A 24,011-nucleotide genomic window follows, 5' to 3' on the forward strand; every position below is an offset into this window, starting at 1 on the left:
CATTTCCTTTTCCTTTTTCCTTTCATTTCCATTTTCCTCTTCCTCTTTCCCTTCCTTTTCATCTTTTTCTTTTTCTTTTTCTCCCTTTCACTTTAGTCCTCCATCCTTCATTCCCCACCCAAAAATCTCATAACATAGGTTTGCAAGATCTGCTCTTGATCTAAAAGTGACAGAAAGCTATACTCTCTCTGAAACCCTGCAGATTCACATCATGGATGTGAATTTCCCTCCCACACCTCCTGCAACTCTTGCTTGACCAGAGAAATGGCCACTTAATTGCTGTGGGTGCTAAAGGGGGAAGGTCTTTTGTTCCTCACTGTGTTATCCTTAGGGCATAACAGTATGTCTCCTGTGTATTTTTCCCCACCAGAAATGGCTCTCCTCCCCATTCTCCTCATCTTCATACTGCGTGAACAGCATAACCCCAGAAATTTCTGTGCTGGAGGTGATGCAGAAGAATGACCAGGAATCCCAGCTTCTGCTTTCCAAGGGACCCCTGACTCCTGATCCTCCCTCAGAAACCAGTGGGCACTCTATGTCCAGCTGCTTCACCAACCAAGGCTACTTCTTCTTCCACCTTCCCAACTCCTTTGAGATTGAGCCCTGTCAGGTCTACTTCACGTACGAGCCTTTCACCCAGGAGAGCAGTGGCAGCGAGGACAGCGAGTCTTACCATGCTCTCCCGTCCCCAGACCTCTGCACGCTGGCAGAGGACATGCCCATGTTGTCCCACAACTTCCTTCACTGTTTCAAGGGGATCCAGGGCTTCCAAAATGGTTCCTTTGTGACAGAGACACAAGGTGAAGCCCAGAGGCCTGTGGCTATTTCAGGGGCCTTCCCATCAAGTGAAAGCACCCCGCCGACACCAGTTCTGAGGCAGGATGAGAAGGCAATTGACAAAGTTGCTTTACAACCTGCTGAGGCCCTGTGCCAACTGGACAAAGACTTTCCTGACCCAACAGGCCAGCACGACAGCAATACTGCCAGAGTAATGGAGGGGAGTGGGAAGGCAGGCCTTCCGACTGATCCCACCGCTCCAGCAGCACACATTACCCCTTCCCTTTCTCAACCTACATCTCTAAGGCAAGCACAGGATGAGAATCCATGCAGAACTGCCTTCCCCAGCCAGATCCCAAACACCGGTGCCTATCTTTCTCTGAGGGACCTCCAAAGCCAATACAACCATTGCTCTGTCTAGGATCTGCCTGGGAGAAATCTACAGGTGGGAAAGGCCTTCTCGGCAAGGAAGGCTAAATGGACATTTTTTCTATTCAGAGCATGAATGTAGCTTTCAGTATCAAACCCATTAGGACCGTTCTTTAATGAGGCTGAAGAACAAAGTTACTCAAGAGGGATGCAAAACCAGAAAAGGAATAGGCCGGACAAGGCGTAAATTCATGGATGACTACCTGGGTATTACTAGTCCCAAGGATAAAACATCGGTGAAAGAGACCACTGCAAATGGGAGGACATTTTGCATGGAAAACTAGGCTAGTGATTAGTAAAGCAATGCATGGAGAATAATAAAGGCACATTAAAGCTGTTAAGTGGCTACCACCTAACAGAGACAAAGAAATGGGATTCTTAGGCATACAGAACAACAAGGACTCACCTTCATCACTGAATCTGTTTCTCTGCTATTACTGGATCTGGATCTGGTAGCATAGAAGCTCTTTTCCACACTGCTTAGGTGCCATCCCAAATACCACCTTTTTTTTTTTTTTTTTTTTTTTTTTTTTTTCCCTCCCCAGCTCCCTGTAAGAGGCTGTGCTGGCACTTCCATGCTCTGCATCTTGGTGTGATAACAACACCCAGCTTTGTGGCTGAGCAGCCACGTATTCTATTTGCCTTGTTCCAGCCTACAAATGTCTCATGGGAGGAAGCAATGCCCAAAGAGATGGATATGGGATTTCGTTCAGGACAGTGAGTGCTGGGGCTGATGACAAAATGAAGCCATCTCCTCCTGCCTGACCAAGGATGTCTTTTTTTTTTTTTTTTTTTTTTTTTTTTCTGTATGTCCCCATTTTGGCTTTTAATCAGAGTACATTCTGAACAGCTTGGACCAGCTTTAGACTCAAATCTCTAAGGTTAGCTCAGAGCCAGAACTGTGTCAGCTGTCTAAGCAGTGCAGTGTAAAAAGAAATCCCCATTATTGGGTTAAAAATACTGGGGAAATCCCCTTCCCCCTCTCCCCTCCCTCCCCACTTTTCCCCCTAGGTCTGATGATGGTAGTAAAAAGAACGCACACAATTTCCCATTCTTGCTGCAATATTTTTCATGAAATCGAAAGCCTCTCTGCCCTGCTGGCAAAATACAGTTATTTGACTGTGATAAGCTGATTGCAGAATAGTTCATCCCACATCCTGTATTAGTGGAAAACATCGCAATGGTGCTGCCCATTCCTTCCATTGCTCAAGGGAAACCATTGCCTATTTAGCGACAAAGATGTGGTAAATGAGCCCAGAAAAGTAACTCACAAATCAGCACCTTTGCTGAAAAGAAAACCTCAATCCACTCACGAAAAAATGAGGATTGCAAAGACTACTTTTTTTTTTTTCTTTTCTTTTTTCTTCTGCATTTGCTGATCTGGGTTCAGAAACAGCAAAACACCACAGAAGAAAAGTAGTAAGACAAAGCAAGGCGTGCTGTTCTGCTTCCATCCACTCCTGCATTCAACATCTGTACTGTCCGTCTGTTCTCTCGCTATATTTCTGGACTATTCAGAAGTGGGAAAATACCAACTCTGTGCTAAAGATCTTTCTTCTAAGGGTTTTTACATCAAAAAAAAAAAAATCAAGGATATCAAACTTGTTGGTACTTTTGGCATTTCTTTGAGTATCACCCGGAGCTAATTCTTCCCTACCTCTGCCTGTAGAAATGTGGATCTTCTGCTTTGTCCCAGTCCCACACTGTTAGCTGACCTTGCATTGTGCAGCTTGAATGTCATTAGAAATCTCAGCTCTGGGGGCACCCACTGCCTTGGATTTCACCTCAAAAGAGTTGCTCAAAGGACTTGAGCTTGCCTGCAGCTGAGAGGGCTGGGGCAGCTGTAACCCTCTTCTCATCAGCTTTTTCGCCTGCCTCAAGACGTGAACTGCTCCGTTGACTTCAGAAGACAGCAGGCAAAGAAAGCCTCACAGCATCCCAGATAGGCAAGCAGGAGGCTTGCCCAGCTATTTGCTGTGCTTTGAGACTCTTTGCAGATGAACTTCAAAAAGAGACAATGAATCCCTTGCCCTGATGGGCAAATTGCTATTTTACATAGGCCATGGATCCTAGTTGCACTGATGGCTCTCCTGTCCCTATGTAGATTTCCATAAGCTTCTCAATTATTCTTGCTGCTAAGATGAATATGAATAAAAATAAAAACACCCCTTTTTCCTCTTGGAAAATAAAAGAAATACTACGGAATCAGTGGTGTTTTATTGTCCTTTGGGGTGGGGGGAAGGGATCAACAGCTTTTCTAAACAGAGGACTAGGCGAAGCTTTGTTGGGACCAATATACCTTTCGTCCCCTTCCGACTCCCTTCCCCAAGGCACTCCGGCACCTAAAACAGGGGGTAGCTCACTTCCAAGGCTGTCAAGTGCCAGGAAGAAGCCCAGGGCAGACAGAGCACTGTATGGGCAGGTGGTATTGAAGCCAGGGCACAGAAAGGGGTTGTTAGCGAAAAGATTTGCCTGGAGAACTCAGCAGTGAGTATACCATCAGGAGCCCTTTGTAAGTGAAGGACACATACCCCACTGACTTCAGCAGGTTTGGGGTCGGCTCCAAAATTCAGGCAAGGAGGACTAAGCTCAAGCTGAGGTTTCAGGGGGAGATGGTTGGTAGATCCACTGCAGAGATGGCCGAGCACTTACACAGCCATGGCCAACTTTAAGAAAGGAGGGAAGATGCATTAGCTACAATAAGCACAGCAGGCTTGGGGAAGGGGGGAGCAGGTGGTCTGAAGAGGTGAATCCTTTGGCTATTGCCATGAGAAGAAGACAATTTTGCAGAGATGTGCCGCAGAAATGTCTTTACCATGTTCCGCTCTGCCTGATCCCCAGAAAACAGAAGTGATCCTGCCGCAGGCCCCTGAGGACCATCCTGCTGGCTGGGTATTTTTCCCCTCCTGTGAAAATGCTGACAGCTTTCGAAGTGGCAAGCTGTTAGCACTGCATTAGCAGCCCCACAGGGTGTGAATGTGTGACACACAGCGGCAGGAAGCGCTTAACATAAGATCTGGTGATAACCGGACCTTTCTTCCAGGAAGACGAGGTCATGTGGTCTCGTATGTGAGTAACCCAGGTTATGAATACCCGAGGCATAACACTCAGCGATATGGGGCCCTTTCTCTGCTGGGCACCCCAGGGCTCTTCAGAAATGTCACACGGGAGTGTTCCCCTCCACAGCTGATGTGAACACGGTGCTGAGATAAACCACAGAGAGATGACAGTGTCCAGCAGTACCAGAGTCATACCGAAGCTCAACTTGAGTGCTGTGTGGAAGATACTTGAGCTAACCGCCCCATACACGAGTCCTTTCCTTATCTTAAGCTGTAGACAGCAAATGTAGCTGTCACATATCTCATCTGCCTCTTTCAGAGATGCCTCGCTTACAAATAGGTAACATCATCCTCCACCCCTTCTCACCTTCCTTCTTTTCACTATGGGAAGTAAAAAGGGTATTTGCAGCAAAGGAATTCCTCTGAAGTCAGATCTGATCAAGATTTTGGGTCCTTGGTTGATTCAAAAGGCTGCGGTGATAGATGTGGTATGCTTGCTTTGATAGATCAGATTGAAATACTATATATTGTGTTCTGCTGAAAACACCAGAGAAGGAACTTGCCTCTTTCCAGTAAAGATGGATACAAAAAGGTAAGATCTCTGGGAAATACCCTCCGCTTGGTTCCAACCCACCGTGGCAAGCCCTCGTAGTGTAAGTTCAGGAAAGCCATATAAGTATACACATATGCCTAAAGATGAAGCTAGTCCTCGGTTATCTAGGGAAATTCTGGCTCAAAGCCATTTCTGAAAATAAAATCTAGTCCCTTCAATCTCTTAGGCAGTTCTGAAAGCATTTCTTATTGTCACTGTGTGCCTCAGTTTCTTACATGTACAGCAGTGAGTTAGTCAGGATAACCACATCGATACATTCCCAGTCAAACGCTGGAGCTTTTCATCTACATTTAACACTTTTCTACTAGAATCCTACACAAGGTAACTGCAGCAATAGCTTCTGGTCTTCTCACAGTCCCAAACTAAACCTGAACTGGTGACAGAGCTGGGAGCAGCTACCCCTGCCCGGCTGCCAAAACGAGCCTTGGCCCAAATGAGCTCATCCCCAAACCAACCCCACTGGCTGGAGCTCAGCCCCAGGTCAAAAGCAGTCCGTGCGTCCTTCCCCCCTGCTTTATGGACAGGATAGCTCTATTTACTTTGCTCTGGCTGGAGCACGGTTGCTCTTTGTGAAAACCGAGGGGCAGTAAGCAGAAGGCGGTGCAGCAAGGCAGGTGGGGAGGACCCGGGGACAGAAGACAGCAGATGCTGCGGGAAGGTGGCACAACCGAGTGTGGGGAGCCCAGTGTCAGGAGGGCGGGCAGCGAGGAGCCCAGGAAGAGCAGAGGGAGCGTTGCAGGTCAGGACTGACAGACGCCGTGCTTTGCTTTCATCTGCGTGACCGCGGCTGGATCTGGACCCGCTGTCTAGCTCTGTCTCCCCTCCTTCAGGACATCTACGCCTGACAGCCAGGGGCTGCTCCATCCCTGTGCCAAGGAGCTCTGCCTGCTGACACCCAATGGGACCAAGGAGGGTGGCTAAGGCATACAACAGTCGCTCAGCAACTCCTCGTCCCCTGGGGAGGACAACATAAGCTGCCTGCGCCAGCCTCCTGGCTTGTTCTCAGCACAGCTGGAGGTGCTCCTAACCTGACTTTTTCCAGGCAGATCTTTCCCTTGCAGATCTCCTGCTGCAAGCCTTCAAAATCTCTATTTCAGGGAAAAAAAAAAAAAAAAAAAAAAGGGGCAAGACATTGTACGGGGTGTGCTGACCCACCACAGCAGGACGGTTTGGGACAAAGGCCAAGCTGAAGGGACATGGCATCAAATTATTGATCGCTGAGGAGACCTTGAGCTTGGGTAAATAGTTATCCTCCTCTCTCTCTCTCCCCATGCATGTGTGAGCGGGTTTGCGTGGGGGGTGTGGGCCCGGCCTCCCAGGCGGCAGCAGGTTTCAAAGGTAGGTCTGCAGCTCTGGGGGAAACCCCAGTGCCTACAATTAAATCTTAAAAAAAAAAAAAAAAAAAAAAAAAAAGAGGTTCTTCTATTGTTGTTTCCTGCCCTCCTCCCCCCGCCCCTCGGTTTGTGGTTCTTTGCTTATGCCTGCTGTTTCTGAAAGGATCCTATGGCAGTGGAGAGGTGCTCCTGCCTCTCTGGAAGGGTGCATCAGAGGAAGCTGATGTGCCGCCGTTTGTGGGAGTGTTGATGTTCACCAAGCTACATTTGGTTTTCTGGAGTGAGTCGCTTGGTACTTATGTTCTGTGAGCACATGGCTGTGCCGCAAGCCAGCCTGGAGGGTTTGGGGGCTCAGTAAAAGGTGGGAGAGTAAGGAGGCTGAACAGCCCTTGTCCTGTGAGTGTCCCAGGGCACCCACACAGGCTAAAAGGGGTTTGAGGCCAACCACCTCCTCCTACCTCTGCAGCACGTCCCCGCTGTGCGTACATCTCGGCGCACACAGGCACCGCTGGGCGAGCGCACAGCCCGCAGGCACGTAGGCAGGGCCCAGGCATTCCCCAGGAGCTCCGTGCCCTCCCACGTGGACGTGCTCACGTCCCGTTCCTCTCCAGCCACACACGCAAAGCTCCTGGGGACAGCGGTGCGGTTAGAAGGCAGTAGGTGACTGCAGAGGAAAGGAGAAGGAGGGTGGGTGAGATAAGATGGCTCTCTTGGGTGATGGCACTTCTTCCTTATCTTCAGCATCTGGGGCTGAAAGGAGGGGTGCAGTCAGAAGAAAGCGAAACAGGCAGCCCAAGGGAGAAGAAGGGTCAGGGAAGCCAGAAGATGCCCCCTGGAACAGAGAAGGGTGGAGGGCTGGATGTTGTTTGCAAGCTCCCCCTGCACTTGCACAGCTACTGAGTCAGCGCCAGCGTGGGCTTCGCCCTGGGACACACGGTCTGGTGGGAACGGCAGGGGTTTGTTTGCTTTGAGGGACCGAGAGCAAAGTGGCACGGCAGGCAAAGTACAACTGCAGGCTCCCAGGCCGGGGCTGCTGCGTGCAAATTCTGTGTGCGTTTGAGGGCACTGATTTTATTTTGCATTGATCTCCAGGTCAATAAAATACCAGTTTTAAATCCATTCCCAGACTGAGAAAACAACAGTATTACCTATGGAGAATTTTATTATTGTACTCACTTGTGTTTTGGGCAGAAGCAAAGGAAACCTGGGGACTGTCTTTGAAAATCTGGGGATGCCCTGGAGGCACAGACAGATAGGACAGCGTCCTGGAAGCCTGTCTTCTACTGAAATAGGAGCTTAACTCGCATTTCCACTGAGCAAAGTCTTTGATGGTGAGCCCACAGACCTCTTAGGGCTATAGATCTGGGGAGAGGATCATAGAGCTGACAGCACACCTCCAGAGATGGATGTAAAAGGCTGCATGAAACCCAGCCTGACCGTGGTGTGCTGTGTTACTAGATACCCCAGATGGAGGCCGAGGAACAGGAGGAAGATGCCAACTCCCTCTCAAAAGATGGATCAGAGACTAACTCAACTACCTCACGTGACTGCCGCCGCTATGTGCCTCTTGGAATAGCCTTTCTTTTGCTGGCTGGAACTGCTGCAGCAACATGGTATTTCCTAGGTAAAAATTCAACACGTTTTTTCCCTGTGTAGGAGGTGGATGGGGTAGAGTAAAGGCAATGTCCAGCCCAATGAGTATTTGTGTCTTTGGGTGATCTTCACAGATCAAATCTGAGCAAATTACTGGGCAAATCCCTCTCTCCTACGTATCAGCAAGGTAATCCATTAGTGTCTTCTGTTGGCAGACTACAGACCATGGCACCTGGAACCATCTGTCCTGCAGTTTTACTCCGGCAGCCTCCAGGTCCTCAACCGCCAGTACTTCCCAGACCTTGGGGAAGTGGAGTCCAGAGCCTTCTGGTTGGAGTCAGCCAAACTCCAGAATATGGTGAGGGCAATTCCATGACCAGAGCTGGCCCCGAGGCACTTCAGTGAGTAGCAGAGCAAGAGGTCAGGTACCCTCCTCCAAGTGACAGACGTGGTGGGTCTGTACAGCAGGAGGGATGAAGCGTAGGGCTGGCTGTAGGTTCTTTGTCACTGTAACGTTGCACGATAGTTATCAGCCGACACTCTCATTGCAGCTGAAGGATCTCATTCGTGCCACAGAGCTGGGTCGATATTACAACTCGAGCACAGTGTATGCCTTCGGGTGAGTAGCACCCACAGCATTTCTGCTTGTTTGTACGTGAAAGTTTCCAGTCCGCTGTACTTTCGTTTCACTGAAATTTGGTCATGACAAACTGCTGCACACCCAACTACGAGTTCTAGGCTAGGCTGGGCAATACACATCCAGAACGGCTCCAGTATGACAGAGCTGTGGATATTCTGACGTTCACATTCATCCGAGGTCAACGCAAAAAGCCAAAACTTGGACTTTTTTCACTGAGACAAAAGTTCAAGCAAAGAAAAATAACTGACTGGGAAGAACTGAAAAAAAATATATATATCTGGGCTTGGCATTCTCAGTAGAAACTAAGCAGCTGGAAATTAATTTATCTAATTCAAGGAGGTCACTGTTATGGCCTGATTCTAGGCACCAGAAGGCAGAGGCCAGAATGCACCATGGATAAGGTATTTCAGCCAAGAAGCATGGTCCACCTGGGAACAGGATAAGAGTGGAGTGGGACAGATATGGGACTACAGCTTTGCAGGTCATCACAGTAGTCTGAGAAATCAGGAATAACTTCCAAACTGATGTATACATTTGTTTATTTTTTTCCATGGAAAACTACACCCCTAAATTTGACCTTTCGCTAAGGAAAAATCCAATTTTGCTGTAACTCCATTTTTAACCAGAGAAAGAAAAGTTTCACTTGTAATTTTTCCTCTATTTTTTTAACTGAAAAAAAAGGTTTTCTTCAACATCTCTTCCCCCTCCCCCAGCCATTTTTCTCTGCCATCTGGTTGAACAGAGCTTTCCCAGCCACAGCCTCCCGCAAGTTGAGCCTGCCCAGCATTAATGGCTTGTGGTAAGGTGCTGAGTCAGAAATCATCCCCTTGTCACCACTGGGAGGTGATACAATGAAGTCTTGAGAGTTTCATCTCAGCCTCTGGTCAGTAGTAACCAAAGGTCACTTCTACCTGAAATGAGACCAGTCTTGATTAATTATCACACTAATGTGACCATGTATAGTCATCACTGGGTAGTCCACACAGATATATCTGACCTGTAGCTAAACGGTGGGGTGTTAACCTGTGGAGTCTGACACTCCCGTGATTCTGTAAAGGAAGACAGAGGATATTTAACATGCTATTTCTCTGTTAGGGAGGGGGCTCTGACCTTCTTCTTCTGGTTTACCCTCCAAATCCCTGAGAGTAAGCAGAAGGAGATGACGGCTGAGAGGGTAAACACAATGCTCCACCAAGAGCTCTCCGCCAGCTTCAACATCTCGGGCAGCCTGTCCTACCAGGCAGAGTACAGGGTCAACCCAGACTCGCTGGTTCTGCTGGGTAAGTACCCTCTGCTCAGCTGTGGCCTGGGCCATCAGACGTGGCCCCAGGTTTACAGGGTGCTGAACAAAGGTTATGAGAAGTGGCTAGAAGTCATTGCAGAAGGGGATAGGAGAAATCTGAAGAGAACAGGGAAAAAATGTGTGTTGCCTCCTCATAGAGAACAGAATTTTCACAAATAGCATCATTCCTTCGAAGGATTAAAGATCCGTGGAGATACCACTGACTATGACCTGCTAGTTAACAACTTCCTATCTCTTCTTCTTCTTCCCTCAGCCTTTGCTTGTGTTGAGTAATATCTTACACAGGTTTGACCAGTTCAGCTCAAAATTAGAAAGCAGTTAGGTTTCTTGCGTTCCTTTGGGAGCTTATTCCAGTCTACTCAATTCAGAGAAGAACAAAGTCAACATATTTAAGTCACCACTAATCTTACTGTGAAGCAACGCATTGTTGCCACTTTAGTTCCTAACATTTGATTTTAAGCATTATTTATCAGTTCCCAAAGTAAAGATCACAGCCTGTTTAAAAAGAAGCCCTTACAGAACTGCTCTAAAATAGGTGTTAGATAAAGGACATGGGGATGTGTCTATATTCAGTGCATCAAAATCCAGTGGAATTTGCATTTGGTCCTTATAATGAAACTTAGCTTCTCAGCCTGATCTGATCCCTCCTTCAGAGCCCCAAACCACAGAGGTTTTAAACTACATTGTGTTTACTCTCTCCCACTAGGACTCCCATTTCCAAGTTTCTTCTTCCTATGAAATGCCACATCTCCAAGTTTTTTTCCCCAGACGTTATCTTGCATTTTTCAAAGATGAATCTTATTTTAACATATCCCACCCATCTTTTCTTTGACCTTTCTCTCCACATCACAATTGTTTTGATTTGGAGGTAATTTTTTGGTGGCTCCAAACAAAATTTGATTTCCTCAAAATGATTTCACAGATCATTTTGTGGATCTGATCCAGATCTTTGTGTTAAGATCCAGTATGAACCTGCATCAGCACCCCATGAAGACCTCTCCTCCTGCATTTACCATTAGTCACTTACTTCTGCTTATAATTTGTTTCCAGTGTACCAGACCCTACGTTCAGCCAAATTCAATCAACTTTCTTAAGAAAAATGTCATAACACAATATGCTAAATGCTTCAAAGCCAGCCCATCTTGCATTTTCCATTTATTTGCTCACTTCCTAATGTGATCCATAAAAAAATTTAAAAAATGATGTTACCATTCTTTTAGCTGTTCCCAGTTCCCTCTTATTCCCTTTGCATCTGTTTCACTGTTTTATTCATTTCAGGTAGATTTGCATGAGCAGAACACTCTTCTTTCTATTTTGGAGTTAACGCACCAGTTGTAGTTTCTCTGTCTCCTTCTGCTTTCTCTCATCCTTCCTGCCTCCTTCTCCAGTCAGAAGCACAGTCTAGCAGCTGTGGCAAAAAAATAAAAATAAAGAAAGGAAAAAAAAAAAAAGCAACAGAAAATCCCTATACTGCTGGGCCAGGATGAGCTCACGCCAGTGGCTTAACCTCTGGCTTCATTTGCTCTGTAAAAGTGGAGTGAAAAAAATTGCCAGCTAATAGCAAGTCATTAGCACTTTATTGCCTTCTGACAGACTCACTGGCTGACCCACTGAGCTCTAAATATGAATTCTTTCTGCAGTCTTCTGCAATACACAGAGCTGCAGACAACTGGCTAATGCAGGAAGATTTTCCAGCCCCCCGCCCCCAGTGCTTTATTTTTACTAACAGGTACTCACTCCAGGGCGGTATCTTCCCCTTTTCCCCCAAAGACTTTTAGGATTTCCTTCCTTCTTTTCGAGGGAACTCCGTTTTATTACTTTCACACAGAAGAGCAAGTAACGTCAGCTCAGCATACCCCATGTCCTTCCCTACAGCAGAGGAGCTTCTCCAGCCTTGTGCTGGCAGGATCCTCCTTCCCACAGCATCTGTTTTTACCATGACAAAGCTACAGAGCTCTCCCTGCAGAATTGCACGCTCTGCTTAGGGGCCACAGAAGACCAAAGGCCTGCCCTAGGCAAGCCCCCAGCAGCAGCTCTCACACCCAGCTGACCTCACGGCGCCTTTAGTTTCGGCAATTATTCCCAGTAGCACCTCATCTCTGGCCGCTCCCAGTTCAGCTGGGAGGCTGGAGCAAGGCCCAGCTCCTAAAAGCCCTGTCCACTGGCTTTGGTGTGTGCAGATCTGTAGGCGTTGCTGGTGGCTCTCTCTGCATCTGCCATCCCCAAAGGTGGACTCTGTAGGCTGTTTAGTAGCTATCAACCAGTTGTCATCAAAGGAGACCTCCTTTCCCACCCTCATCAGCTCCCGTGCTTTTCAGTGAGGGTTATCTGAACTCAGAGAGCAGGGCAAAGGCTCTGGGTTAGGGCTGTGCCCAGGGGTGTAGCTGCCAGGGAAGGGGAATGGCGTCCTGAGGCAATGTCCAGCCCTGGTGGTAAGGGGAAGTTGCCCTTGAGGAGCACTGGGTAATGGGCAAAGGAGAAGATACAGAGAAGCCTGTGTTGGTCTGGAAGGAATGAATTGGGGCTGTTGGATTTGGGACTGAGGCCAGAGAGGTTTCCCTGTGGGATGGGATGAGGAAGATATGACTGAAAGCAGGTCCCAGAGACCAGACAGAGAAGTGCCTGGAGAGTGCCCCACACCAAGACTTTAAGGGGATCACCCGCATAGGAAGGGAGTCATCACCTGCCATACTAGCAGTCAGTTACCACCACTTTTTGTTCATCTTCCTTTATATATTTCCTTTCTAACAGAATCCAGTGTGAAAGACATAGTAGTGCTGAAATCCACTCTGGGTAGGCCATCTTTTCTTTTCCTTTTGAGTTTGTTACTTTGTGGGAGGGATTTTCCAAACTGCGTGAAGCTACTACATGGTGGAGTGCTCTGAGCAGCTCTGGTAGCACACAACTGGTAGCAGAGATAAGAGCTCCCAGGAGCAGTGCATCCAGCTTAGTAAGATTTTGGTGTACTGATGCCACAGTGCCAATTCTGGGCCGCAGAAAACCTACTGAGAGGGGCTGAGGGTTTCCCTCCATGGCTCTGCACTGGACGTGGTGTAAACCATTGTAAGTTTATTGTCCTAGTGATGTTTGAATGTGTTTTTAAAGATTTTGGGCTGTGCTGTAAGTGCTGTGGCTGGCAACTTTCATTAGATATACTATTAGAAAGGCAACTTTAAGCTGATTTTTACTCAAAAATTTTGGGCTAGACAGAGCTGGAGCCTGGAAAACATACAAGGGGGATGTAAGGCTGGGAAGAATATGGTGGTGAGAGGAGAAAGAAATGAAAAAGAAAATGAAGCCAGTGGAAGATAACTGTGTTGTGCTGATGTTTAACCCCTGAGATGGTATGGGCTTAACCAAGGGAGAGGGGCCAGTTGTTACAGAGAGAAAATGAGGGGGCTTCTTTCACATGCTCTGTTTACATTCACATGCATCTCAGTGACACCAGTAAGAGGTGACAGGTGTCACTGAGACGCGTGTGAAAGTAAACTGAGATCACTGGGATGATTCAGCCTAACCCTGAAATAGGGCTCACACTGGTATCCCAACTGGCAATCCCGTATCTTAATTTCCCTTACAGCCACCCCTAAGCCCCCCTTCCCTCAGTTTATATCACCCTGAGGTTTAAATCCTTCTATTTTCCCCCTGCATTTAGGTTGCTACAGATACAGCTATGTCCAAGAGGATGACATCCTAACGCTGGAGGGCCCTGACTACCTGGCCTCCAGCTGTCTTTGGCACCTCCACAGCCTCAAGGGCTACATGATCAAGCTACACTTGGAGTGGACTCTGCCGGACTGCAGGGACCGCCTGGCTATGTATGATGCAGCTGGGCCCCTGGAGAAACACCTCATCACCTCGTAGGTAGTTCCTGAGCAGGGTGAACACAGTGGGGAACCCAGGCAGGATGGCACAACACCACAGCAGGGGAAGGTGTTAGACTACATCAGAGGAAATTCTCTTTGATGCAAAACCTGCCTCTCATTGATGAGCTGAAGTCACTGATGTGGGATATCACACAGCCAGCCCTGCAGTCTCATAGATTACAGCAGCACGAGCTGTCTCTCTGGTGGCTTTTTATTTGATTCGGTTGGTGTCTCACAACAGGAATGTTCTTTGGATAACGCAGGCCTCCACTGCTTTTTTTTCTATTTTCATTCTTCTCTTTCATTTATTTGTGGCTTGCTTCACTCCCACTCCTTTGTTCTCTCTTTCCCCTCAGGATCTACGGCTGCAGCCGGCAGGAGCCTGTGGTGGAAGTCCTTTCATCAGGCCCTGTCATGGCCATCGTGTGGAAGAAAGCCATGTACAGCTACTACGACCCCTTCATCCTCACAGCACAGGCGGTGCCCCTCAAAGGTGAGGAAGGCTGGAGGAGGGCAGTCGTAACTACAGGATGGACACAGTTTATCTACTACAACCTCACTGCTAGAGGTCAAGCCAGTAAAAGATAAAGCAGCAATATGCATTACCATCACCCTTCTATGGACAAGAAGAAGAAACAAAAAGTCTTGCCAGGTAGAAATGGCCCCTTGAAGGGGGATGGTGGAACATCCCAGTAACGATTAGTGTTAGGTCTTAGAGCCCCTTGTATCCCCTCCTATGATGGGTTAAGTACACGGTATCCCCAGGCTGAGGTTGAGCTGGTATCAGGGCTATGAATGTCTGTATTTGCAGCCTGTGAAGTGAACATAACCCTGCGGGAAGGCCTGGAGCTGCAAGGGAAGATCAGCACCCCACACTACCCCAGTTACTACTCGCCCAACACGCAGTGCACCTGGCATATGACGGTAAGAGCCAGCTCCCACAGGAGCATCCACCTCCTCCCTGAAGCCCACGTGGCAATCCCCGCATTAACATGGGGCACAGCGCTCAGCCAGCACTCTTAGATCATCATGATAAGCAAAGAGAGGGTGGAAGCCTGCCTAGTCTCCATTTAATGGGTTTTTCTGAAGCCAAAGCAGTCTAATACTGCATGCTAGAGCAGAGATGCCATAACTGAGGAGGATTCTGAAGTCTTGGCTCTAGTAATCTGGTTTCGCAAGGCAGAATCAGATTACTAGAAATTACTGTGCTTTGAGACCAGCAGCAGAGCCCCCCTACATCACAACATGGCACCAGTTTAGCTGGTCCTTCCTTCTGGCCTGCAATGTGTGTTAGCACCTCTCCCCTTCACATCTACCCTGCTCGTTTCTGTTGTGTGGGGTGGGCTGCAGCACTCATAGGAGCCATCTCCACTCAGCTCTGGACCCCCTCGCCTGCAGGTCCCCTCCCTTGGCTATGGGGTCACCCTGTGGTTCGACGCCTACGCGCTCAGCAGACAGAAGCAGGACCTGCCCTGTACCCAAGGACAGTGGATAATTCAGAACAGAAGGTGGGTATGGCTGGGGTCCTGGTTTTTGTCTCTTACTTCCCACTCCTGAACTGGGATGAAACATCTGCATGTCCCTTACTCAGTTTAGCCACCAGGTCTGGGGGGGGGGGGATCCCACCACCCTACTTAGTGGTCACAGTCAGGGCTGGCACCTCTTGCTTGTCTACTTCTTTTTCAGCCTCTCTCATTCACAGGCTCCCTAGGGAGCACATTTCTTATAAATTTGCTCCGAGATATCAGCCTGCCTTCTCTGCCTTGCTGTTTGCATCAGGCTTCCTAATTTTCTCCTGTGTGTGTAACCTTGGTGTCCTCCCACGTCTCTTGTGTTTGCAAATCTGCCTGTCACCACCTCTGCAATAATATGTGCGTGTGCCGTTGCCTCGCATCCACCTCCGTACAGATCCTCCGCCAAGCTCCAGATCCTCCTGCTTTGACTAGAGCCACTTCCCCCTGAGGGACTTCCCAAAATCAGCCTCCATACATTGCTGGGGCTGCTGCCCACCACCGTCTAGGTGCAAAGGAGACACAGCTGCCACACTTTTATCTCCTCAAAGAAGGCTCTGAGTTAGATGGACCCTTTTTTTCCTCAGAGATACTGCAAAATTGCCCCCTCCTCTCCAAAACCTCCCCCAGCACATCTCATTAACTTCCTATCCACTGCTCCTGCAGAGGTAAATTATTTTCTTCTGAAGGATCTGAACGAGAAGCTACTGAACATTATCTTCCCCTGGCTTAGGATTTTCACCTTTTCTCTCCTTACCTTCCTCTCTTGAGCTGTCAGAGCCACAGTTTCTACCACATGATTTCTTAGGAAATATAAGAACTGAATTGCTTTGTGTGACCTGAATTCAACACTTGCCCCAAAATGGGAAATGTCCAAAGGTAGTAGGGTCACTCTGGAGTCATGAGGGCAGAAATTGGTGACAATATGTATAGTCTGTTTCCATCCCATTCATAAAGCCTAATTATGCCCTGTTGTCCCCAGTTATTTGGTTTCCCCTCTCTCTGTAACAATTCCCATCACAGCATTCGTGTTGACTGGACATGGGTTAAAATCACAGCTTTTTCCCATTGCTCCTGTGTAATCTTATGCCACATTGAAGGCATTTTGCTATACTGGCTACCCCCTCAAAACCCCTTCATACCCAGTCTTTGTGGTCTCTTTCCCACCTTCCCCAGCCCCACAGAACCCCCTTGCCCCACTTTGCTGTTTTCTTCTCCCTCGCCGCCCAGGACATCCCACCTCTGTTTGCTCCTCAGGTTGTGTGGCCTGCGGACCCTGCAAGCCTACGCCGAGAGGATCCCAGTCACGTCCTCTGCCGATATCACCATCACCTTCACCTCGCAGATCTCCTTAACGGGCCCTGGCGTGCAGGCAGCTTACAGCCTGTACAACCTATCTGACCGTACGTCCAGGCCTCCTCCCTGCTCCTTGGTGGGGTGTGTGTGGGGGGGGAGATCCCAGATGCCCACCTGCAGTGCTCCTGCCTCGTTTTCCCAGAGCACCCTTGTGCCAAGGCCCAGCTTCAGAAAATTGCCTACAGGCTCTCCCCTCAGCACCGACTGGCCTTGGGGTTTCAATGGGAGACTATTTCTGACTTGAAGTGACTTTTGTTTCAAACACAAGAGCTCTCAGAGAGACCTGTTTCCTGCTCACCTTGGAACCTGTGCAAGTGAGAGACAAATAAAACCACACACAAATATGCGTATGCACGTATGTAAATGCAAACCCACTGGCCTTCTTCCCAAGGTTTCTCCAGCTCCCTCCTAAAGGTGCTGTAACCCACACTTGTCCCTGAATATGTCCCTGAATATGTGCACCTGGCAACGTATTACAACATCCCCTTCACGGCCCTGACCACGTTTTAATCCCAGCCCCTAAGAACCTACTTCTGTTTTGCCGCAGTGCTCAGGAGTCACAAAACAGAGCTAGAGCAGAGGTAGAGCGTGCCAGGCAGATGGGTGATCTGGCAGACTTTGGGGACTTTACTGAGTGCCTCCTGCGAGCTGCTGCGGCTCGTGTGCGGTCAGGAAGGTGTGCAGCTCCATGCTCCACTTTCAAGCTGCGGTGCTGTGCTGCAAGGAGGTTTCCAGTCACCGGGGACTAACTACTATCTGGTGGTTTCACAGCCTGTCCCGGGGAGTTCCTGTGTTCGGTGAACGGCTTGTGCGTCCCAGCCTGTGACGGGATCAAAGATTGCCCCAATGGGCTGGATGAGAGAAACTGCGGTGAGTGATCTGTTCTCCCCGCCGGCCCCTGGTCCCACCAGGACACAGCTCCTTGCTCTTCCAAAGGTAGGGAGAGATGGGGAGGATCCACATGGCCCCTGCCTCCCCCTCTGGGAGATTAAATCTCTGAATCACAAAAGCCTCTTCTCACTGCCAAGTGGTTTCAGCCTGCTCTGGAAGAGGAGCAGAACTTAATCCTCCTGCACACAGTGCAGTCTTCCATCGAGAACCCCCTGACACCCCTGCACCAAGAGCTCCGGACAGCCTGAAAGACCCCCCCCCCCCGGCCATGCTTTCCACCACCTTGCCCTGCTTTCCCACCACCCTGCCCTGCCACCCAACCTCAGCCCTGGCCTACAGCCCCCTCTGCTGTCAGAGCACTGTGTCCCCCTCACAGCCCTCCCACCCTGCTCCTGCCACCTCGCACCACCAGCTGCCCTGCTCTCTTGCCTCTCCCCCAGGCCGTGGGTGACACACGAGCTGTATGAATCCTCAGCCGTACGTTGCCACCCAGCTGGGGAGCAAAGTCTTCAACAAGCCATCAAGGCCTCATGACAGCACCATTAGTGTGGACTCAGAAACTGCCTCCCAGTGCTCCTACAGAACCCCATTCTCATATCCAGGCTCAGACAAGACATCAGATTCACTGGCTCCTCTTGTTCAACATCCATCCCCCAGGACCTCCAGCCCCTTTTCTGCGAAGCTGCCTCCCAGCTGGGCAGCCCGCAGCCTGTTCTTGTGCATGGGGTTGTTCCTTCTCAGGTGCAGGACTCAGCACTTCCCTTTGCTGAACTTCAGAAAGTTTCAGTCAGCCCATTTCTCCAGCCTGTCCTGTTCACATTGCCTCAGACTTCCATGTGGCCTTAAGCATCGTGGAAGCCTTGCACTGATTACTGAAGCAGTTATAGTCCCTGCAGCAAGAAAACACCTGCTCCATCATGTTTGGTGTTGCACATAGTTATACACAAACACAGAGCAAGAGGACAGTTCCTGCTATGAAAATGCATAATCAGAAGCCAAACTGTGATGGGCAGGCACCTTAGGCCTGTCTGTCTCGGGCAGCTACCAGCGATCATGGACATCAAGGAGTCCATCAGGGTTCAGGACTCAGCTATCAGAGCAAGAGAAGCTGCTCTGCAGGGAAAGGTGACCCCTGAGCTGAGGGTGAGAGCAAGGCAGGAGGAACTCTAGCCAGGATGCAATCCCATAGGATGTAAGCAGGGTAAGCAGAGCAGGTTTGGTGAAGATAACCAGGGTCAGCACGGAGTCCAGGGAGCACAAGGCAAGTCCATAGTGTTGAGGCAAATCTGAGGTGAAGCCAGCAAAGCAAGGCAAGTCAAGGCTGTCACCGTGTCCTATGCATCTAATTGCTGGGTGCTTCCCCCCCGCGCAGTGTGTCCTGCAAAGTTCCAGTGCCGAGAGGACAGCACCTGCATCGAGTTCAGCAGGGTCTGCAATCAGCAGCGGGATTGTGCCAATGGGAGCGATGAGGAGCAGTGCAGTGAAGGTAAGGAGGGGACGGGGGGAACGGGGGCTGAAAAATGCCTTGCTCTGCTCTCAAACCACAGCTTCCCTGCATCTTCGCAGGGGTCCCCTGTGGTCCTTTCACCCACCGCTGTGACGACGGGACCTGCGTGAAGAAGCCGAACCCTCGGTGTGACACCGCCGTGGACTGCAGGGACCTGTCTGATGAGAAGCGCTGCGGTGAGGAAATGCTCACTCACACCTCAGCCAGGCAGGTTCAGGATGCCATGTAGCTCCAGCTTGTTCCCTTTCACCCCTGCCACCCCAATATAAGCATTCCCCCTCCCTCGGTCCACCTTCTCCTCTCCCCCCAGTGCCATTGCTCTGTCCTGCTCTCCTGGCTGAGCTGTGAGGAGGAGCTGCCTGCTCTCTGACCAGCTGCTCCCTGTCTCCTTTGGGCAGAGGCATCAGGCCAGAGAGACACGTCTCACAGGCCAGGTCCTACCCACAGGCTGCCCTTTGGACCGCTGTGCTGGCTTACGTGAAGCGATGCCATCCTACAAAGCTCCAGCCAGGGAAACCACCCGTGGTACTGGCAGGGAGACAGTTTGTGTTTTGATTGCCCTGCTTGATATTTCTGGAGTTTCCACGGGTAGCAAAAGGGCGGGGAGGTTTCCCCTGACCGGATGGTAGCTAGCACAGACGGGGCACTGCCCTGAAGACATCCCCAGGAGGAAAGGCATGGATGTGCAGGTATCAGTGGGGGAATATGTGCTTGGAGAGGTGCTCCCTAGACCTGTCCTGGAGAGTGCATACAGCAGCTGCTGGCTGGGGACAGCAAGGTTCCGAGGGAGTAGAGGTCAAACTCTTCAGCCAGTGAAGCAGGAAAGGAAGGGCAGGCACAACATGTCATGCTCTCTTCCTCCACTGAAGCACCTACTGTGTGTCCTCCTCCTCCTCAGACTGCGGGCTGCAAGCCCCTCTCAGCAGGATCGTGGGTGGTGCTAACTCTGTGGAAGGGGAATGGCCCTGGCAGGCCAGCCTGCAGGTTCGGGGACGCCACATCTGCGGGGGAACGCTCATTGCGGACCGCTGGGTGGTCTCAGCCGCACACTGCTTCCAGGATGAGAGGTAAGTGGAGAGCGGAGGGGGATGGACAGGAGTAGGATGATGGGATTTGCTTGTGGCTTTGGGAGAGCAGAAACAGTGGAAGATGCCCTGCAGATCCACCTTTGCTTTGGCTCCCTCTTGTTCCCATGCTGTCACCACCAAGGAGACATCAGCATATGCTAGGATGGGACCAGGATACCATTATCTGCTGAAGATGCTGTTTGTGTCCCACATTGCCCATCCCTAGGACCTGCCCTTACAGGAGGTGGACTCCCCTACACTTCCTTCCACCTGGTGTATCTACCAAAAAAAAGCAACAGTAAAAATACAGATTTGGGGAAGGGGCGTGGTGCTGTTCAACTAATTTTTTCAAACTGGGAAGAAGTGAATGCAAGCAAGATCCATGGCTGTGCTGGGCAGCATTGCTGGGTGGGGGAAGGACTGTGGTCCCTCAGGTCCAATTTCCACCTCTTCTGAACTCCCCTTTCTCTCTTCAAGTGAGCTGGTGGGCATCCCACACCTCCCCAGCTACTGCTGCTGGATTTCCTAGGTGCCCTTCCCTCCTGGTGCCATGTGAGCACTGGGTGTTGGAGCCGCTGGTCATCCTCAGGATGGTGCAATTGGCCCTGGTAGGACTGGGGTTGCTTTGCAATAGGCTGGAGGTGAAACCTGAAGGGTAGTTTGGATGAAGAGAGATGGCCAAACCAAACCAGGGAGCTTGTTGCACCCAGAGAGGCAGCATGGGGGAATACAGCATTTGTGATGCAAAAAGTGGCCAGGACTCTGATCCTAAAAGCCATCCCTCTTATTGCTTCCTCCTCCTCTGCTCCAGGCTGAGGACCTTTGCCCCTTCCCTTCTGGAGACAGAGTCTACCTTGGCTGTTCTGTTCTCCTGTGTCACCTCACTAGGCTGGCTCCAGCTTTAAATCCTGCTTCTGTAAAAGGCTGTCATGCCCTCTTAGAATTTTCTCACATCTAGTTACCCTTCTCCAAGTCTTCTTCTTGCAGCTCTGCTTCCCCAGCTCAGGCCTCGCTCTCTGCTCTGTCGTAGTCATTTGCACGTGTCCAGCCCCACTTCAATGTCTAACCTGCATACACCTTTTAGCTTTGCTAAGGAAAATCAGGACACAAGATCAAGTTGCCTGTGTGTATGACTGCCTGCCCAAAGCTGATCCCACTGTAACAGCATGTCAAGGCATCGAAGAGATATCCCAACCAACTTCTTGAAATTAGTAACCAAACAAAAGAAACCCCTCTAAGGGAGATGATTGTCCATCATGACGCTCCTTAAAAGAGTATGACAAAAGCAGCAAGGCTCTTCCCATCCTTCTCTGTGTGATGTGTTATCTTCTCTGCTGCATCCTACAGACTGGCTTCCCCCTCCATCTGGACTGTTTACTTGGGCAAATATTTCCAGAACACCAGCAGCCACACAGAGGTGTCCTTCAAGGTGATCCGTCTCTTCCTCCACCCCTACTACGAGGAGGACAGCCATGATTATGATGTGGCCCTGCTCCAGCTGGACCATCCCGTGATCACCTCGCCCTTCATCCAGCCCATCTGCTTGCCTGCCCCTTCCCACCTCTTTGAGCCTGGCCTTCACTGCTGGATCACTGGCTGGGGAGCCCTTAAGGAAGGCGGTAGGTGCAGCGTCTTTGCTGGTGGCCCACTGTAGCAGGGCCAAGGTGGAAACACAGGTTCTGGTGTGGGGTAGGTAGAATAGGCTTCTGTTGACTGCGGAGGGTCATGCCTCCTTCACCTCCTTTGCTTTCGGGGCACAGTGTCCAACCCCTGGACACTCCAGGGTCTGCATAGTTTGCCAGAAGAGCTTAACCTCCATTGTGATGAGATGCAAACCCAAATGCTGTCATCCCAGAAGCTGAAGAATCCTCCTCTTCCCAAAAGCTGAAGTGCCTACCACACGTCCTTGTAGGGAAAGGGACCGCAGGGTAACGTTGCTCCTGTCATGCAGGTGGAGCACTTTGCTGAAAGTCAGACTGTGATGCCAGTGGACAGGAGAATAGAAACTTGGATGGCAGCTTTCAGCGTGCAGTGAGATGGGCATGGGCTGGGGGACCAAGGAAGTCCCACCACTGCTCACTGGCGCTGCTCTTGGTGCTCTACCCCCCAGGGCACATCAGCAATATCCTGCAGAAGGTGGACGTGCAGATCATCCAGCAGGACATCTGCAGCGAGGCCTACCACTACATGATTTCTCCCAGGATGCTCTGTGCTGGGTACCACAAGGGCAAGAAAGACGCCTGCCAGGTGACAGAGAGGCTGCGGGAGCAGGGTGGGTTACCAAGGGCGAGCTCTGTCCCAGGCCTCCCAAATGCACTCCATAGCCTGAAATAAGGGTGAAAAGACCATAAAATGCCTGACTCCTCGATCCTTCCTCTGATCTAAATGGCAAAAACAGCTCCCAGGGCAAATTCTTCACAGCATCTTTGCCTTAGACTGGATCCAAATACACATAAATTTCTCATTCCAGCCCATTCTTCACTCCCTACCTCCCACTTCCAAGTCACATGCCTACATCAGCCTCTTCCCCCCTCATTCTCATTAGCATCTGTCAAGAACAGTAACCAGTCTGTTCCTTTATTACAGTCAATCAATCTCAAGCAATTCCTCTATCTCCCATCCCTCAGGATATCCACTTAAATTCCACCAGCTTCCTTGCTCTCCGTGCATTTGCAAATGCTTCGTGGAGCAGAAGGAAACTGTAGAGCTGTCAGCTTCCTGGGAGATGCTAAAGGAGAGGAATTTGCATGATGAAGGAAAGCAGCAATGGGTCAGATGTTTGCACAGGAGACAGTTTTTGACATCTGTCTAAAGTTCAAGGGATGTTGCAGATGTCCTAGACATGAGTTGTGGGGTTACAGGGATCTGCATACTCCAAAAGCCAGTGAAAACACCCAGCAGGGTAAGCTGGTGGATCACCATCACCCCATTTTTCTTTCCCTTTCTCTAGGGTGATTCTGGAGGTCCTCTGGTCTGCGAGGAGCCCAGCGGCAGGTGGTTTCTGGCCGGTTTGGTCAGCTGGGGAATGGGGTGCGCACGTCCAAATTACTACGGAGTGTACACCAGGATCACTCAAGTGCTGGGCTGGATGAACCAAACCATGAGCTGAGAAAAGTGCATCTCTGCCCTCTCCCCATCAGACCTACGCGCACAACAGCACTCGTTCCTGACCTTGCTCACTTGCCTCACAGAGAAAGAGTTTCTGTGTGGGATGTTGTCAGACCCAGGATGCTCTTCTGAGCAGGGTAAAAAAATAAAAAATCTTACAGTGGGAACTGTAGAGGAAAGCAGGCAGACCCTCTTCCCCCTCAGTGCTTCCCCGGGAACATCCCAAGGTGTTTTTGGGCCATCTATCCAAACACGTTGGGGGGAGGGTCCCAAGCTGATGGTTTCTAAGTGCAGGAAAGAGGGGAGTTGAACTTTCTGTGAACCATGTGATTCAGCCACAGCCCTATGCTGGAACGTTTGCTGAAAGAAAATGTGACCGATGTAGTTAGAGATTCCAGTAACTGTGAAATCAATCTCCCTCCCTCTTCCTTCCTACTGCTCGTCCTTCTTCCCCCTTCCCCTCCCATCACTCCTCCTCTTCCATCTCCCTAATTGCTTCTTTTCTTAGCCGGCATGTGCTGTTAGCTCAGCCAGGCAACTCTTCACATCTTGCTGCCTCCCAGGCACGAGCCCAGCATCACGCCCCGAGGCGCGTGTCGCTGCCGCCCTGCTGGAGCAGCACCCAGGCTCTGATGCTGCTCCTGGACCCCTCAGAAGACCCTGGCCCCTCAGTAAAAACATTAAAGCAGCCTCCTGGTCCTCTCTCTCAGCCCTTCTGAATGCCTTTAACACGAGGGATTGTTCAGCTGCTTCCATCTCCTGAAGTAATCCAAGAGATGAAGGAGAAGGTGTAAGGGCACAGTGCTTCAGATAGTGACTGCCAGGGCTTTTGTTTTTTACCAAAGATATGCATATATATATATATGTGTGTGTGTGCATAATCATGTATACATATGTGTATATATATATAAAGGGTCACTTGGAATTAGAAATACAATTATTTTGGATTTTTTCTTT

At 49.9% G+C, this 24,011-nt stretch overlaps 2 protein-coding genes across 5 annotated transcripts in view; both read left to right on the top strand.

Annotated features, from left to right (window-relative positions):
• The window catches only part of IL2RB (interleukin 2 receptor subunit beta), an 18,096-nt gene extending 14,681 nt beyond the window's left edge, over nt 1–3,415 (top strand). For all 3 annotated transcript variants that reach the window (XM_035339795.1, XM_035339779.1, XM_035339789.1), the window contains one exon: nt 371–3,415. In XM_035339795.1, coding sequence (XP_035195686.1) covers nt 371–1,198 — 828 coding nt within the window. In that variant the 3' untranslated portion in view covers nt 1,199–3,415. The remainder of the gene's footprint in view (nt 1–370) is intronic.
• A 2,005-nt stretch (nt 3,416–5,420) lies between these two features.
• TMPRSS6 (transmembrane serine protease 6) lies at nt 5,421–23,469 on the top strand. 2 transcript variants are annotated; one of them, XM_035339755.1, is made up of 19 exons: nt 5,422–5,617; nt 5,709–6,116; nt 7,671–7,836; nt 8,021–8,163; nt 8,357–8,424; nt 9,541–9,725; nt 12,500–12,541; nt 13,404–13,608; nt 13,971–14,107; nt 14,426–14,538; nt 15,013–15,122; nt 16,383–16,528; nt 17,253–17,351; nt 18,745–18,858; nt 18,939–19,055; nt 19,778–19,946; nt 21,294–21,565; nt 22,057–22,193; nt 22,897–23,469. In XM_035339755.1, the coding sequence occupies exons 3-19, from the start codon at nt 7,680–7,682 to the stop codon at nt 23,053–23,055; spliced, it is 2,373 nt and encodes a 790-aa protein (XP_035195646.1). In that variant the 5' UTR covers nt 5,422–5,617; nt 5,709–6,116; nt 7,671–7,679; the 3' UTR covers nt 23,056–23,469. The 2 variants fall into 2 exon arrangements, with proteins under 2 accessions (XP_035195656.1, XP_035195646.1); XM_035339765.1 differs by lacking the exon at nt 12,500–12,541 and having other exon boundaries at nt 5,421–6,116.
• Nucleotides 23,470–24,011: the final 542 nt, after the last annotated feature.

Source organism: Oxyura jamaicensis, chromosome 1, assembly GCF_011077185.1.
Source record: "Oxyura jamaicensis isolate SHBP4307 breed ruddy duck chromosome 1, BPBGC_Ojam_1.0, whole genome shotgun sequence".
NCBI lineage: Eukaryota > Metazoa > Chordata > Aves > Anseriformes > Anatidae > Oxyura > Oxyura jamaicensis.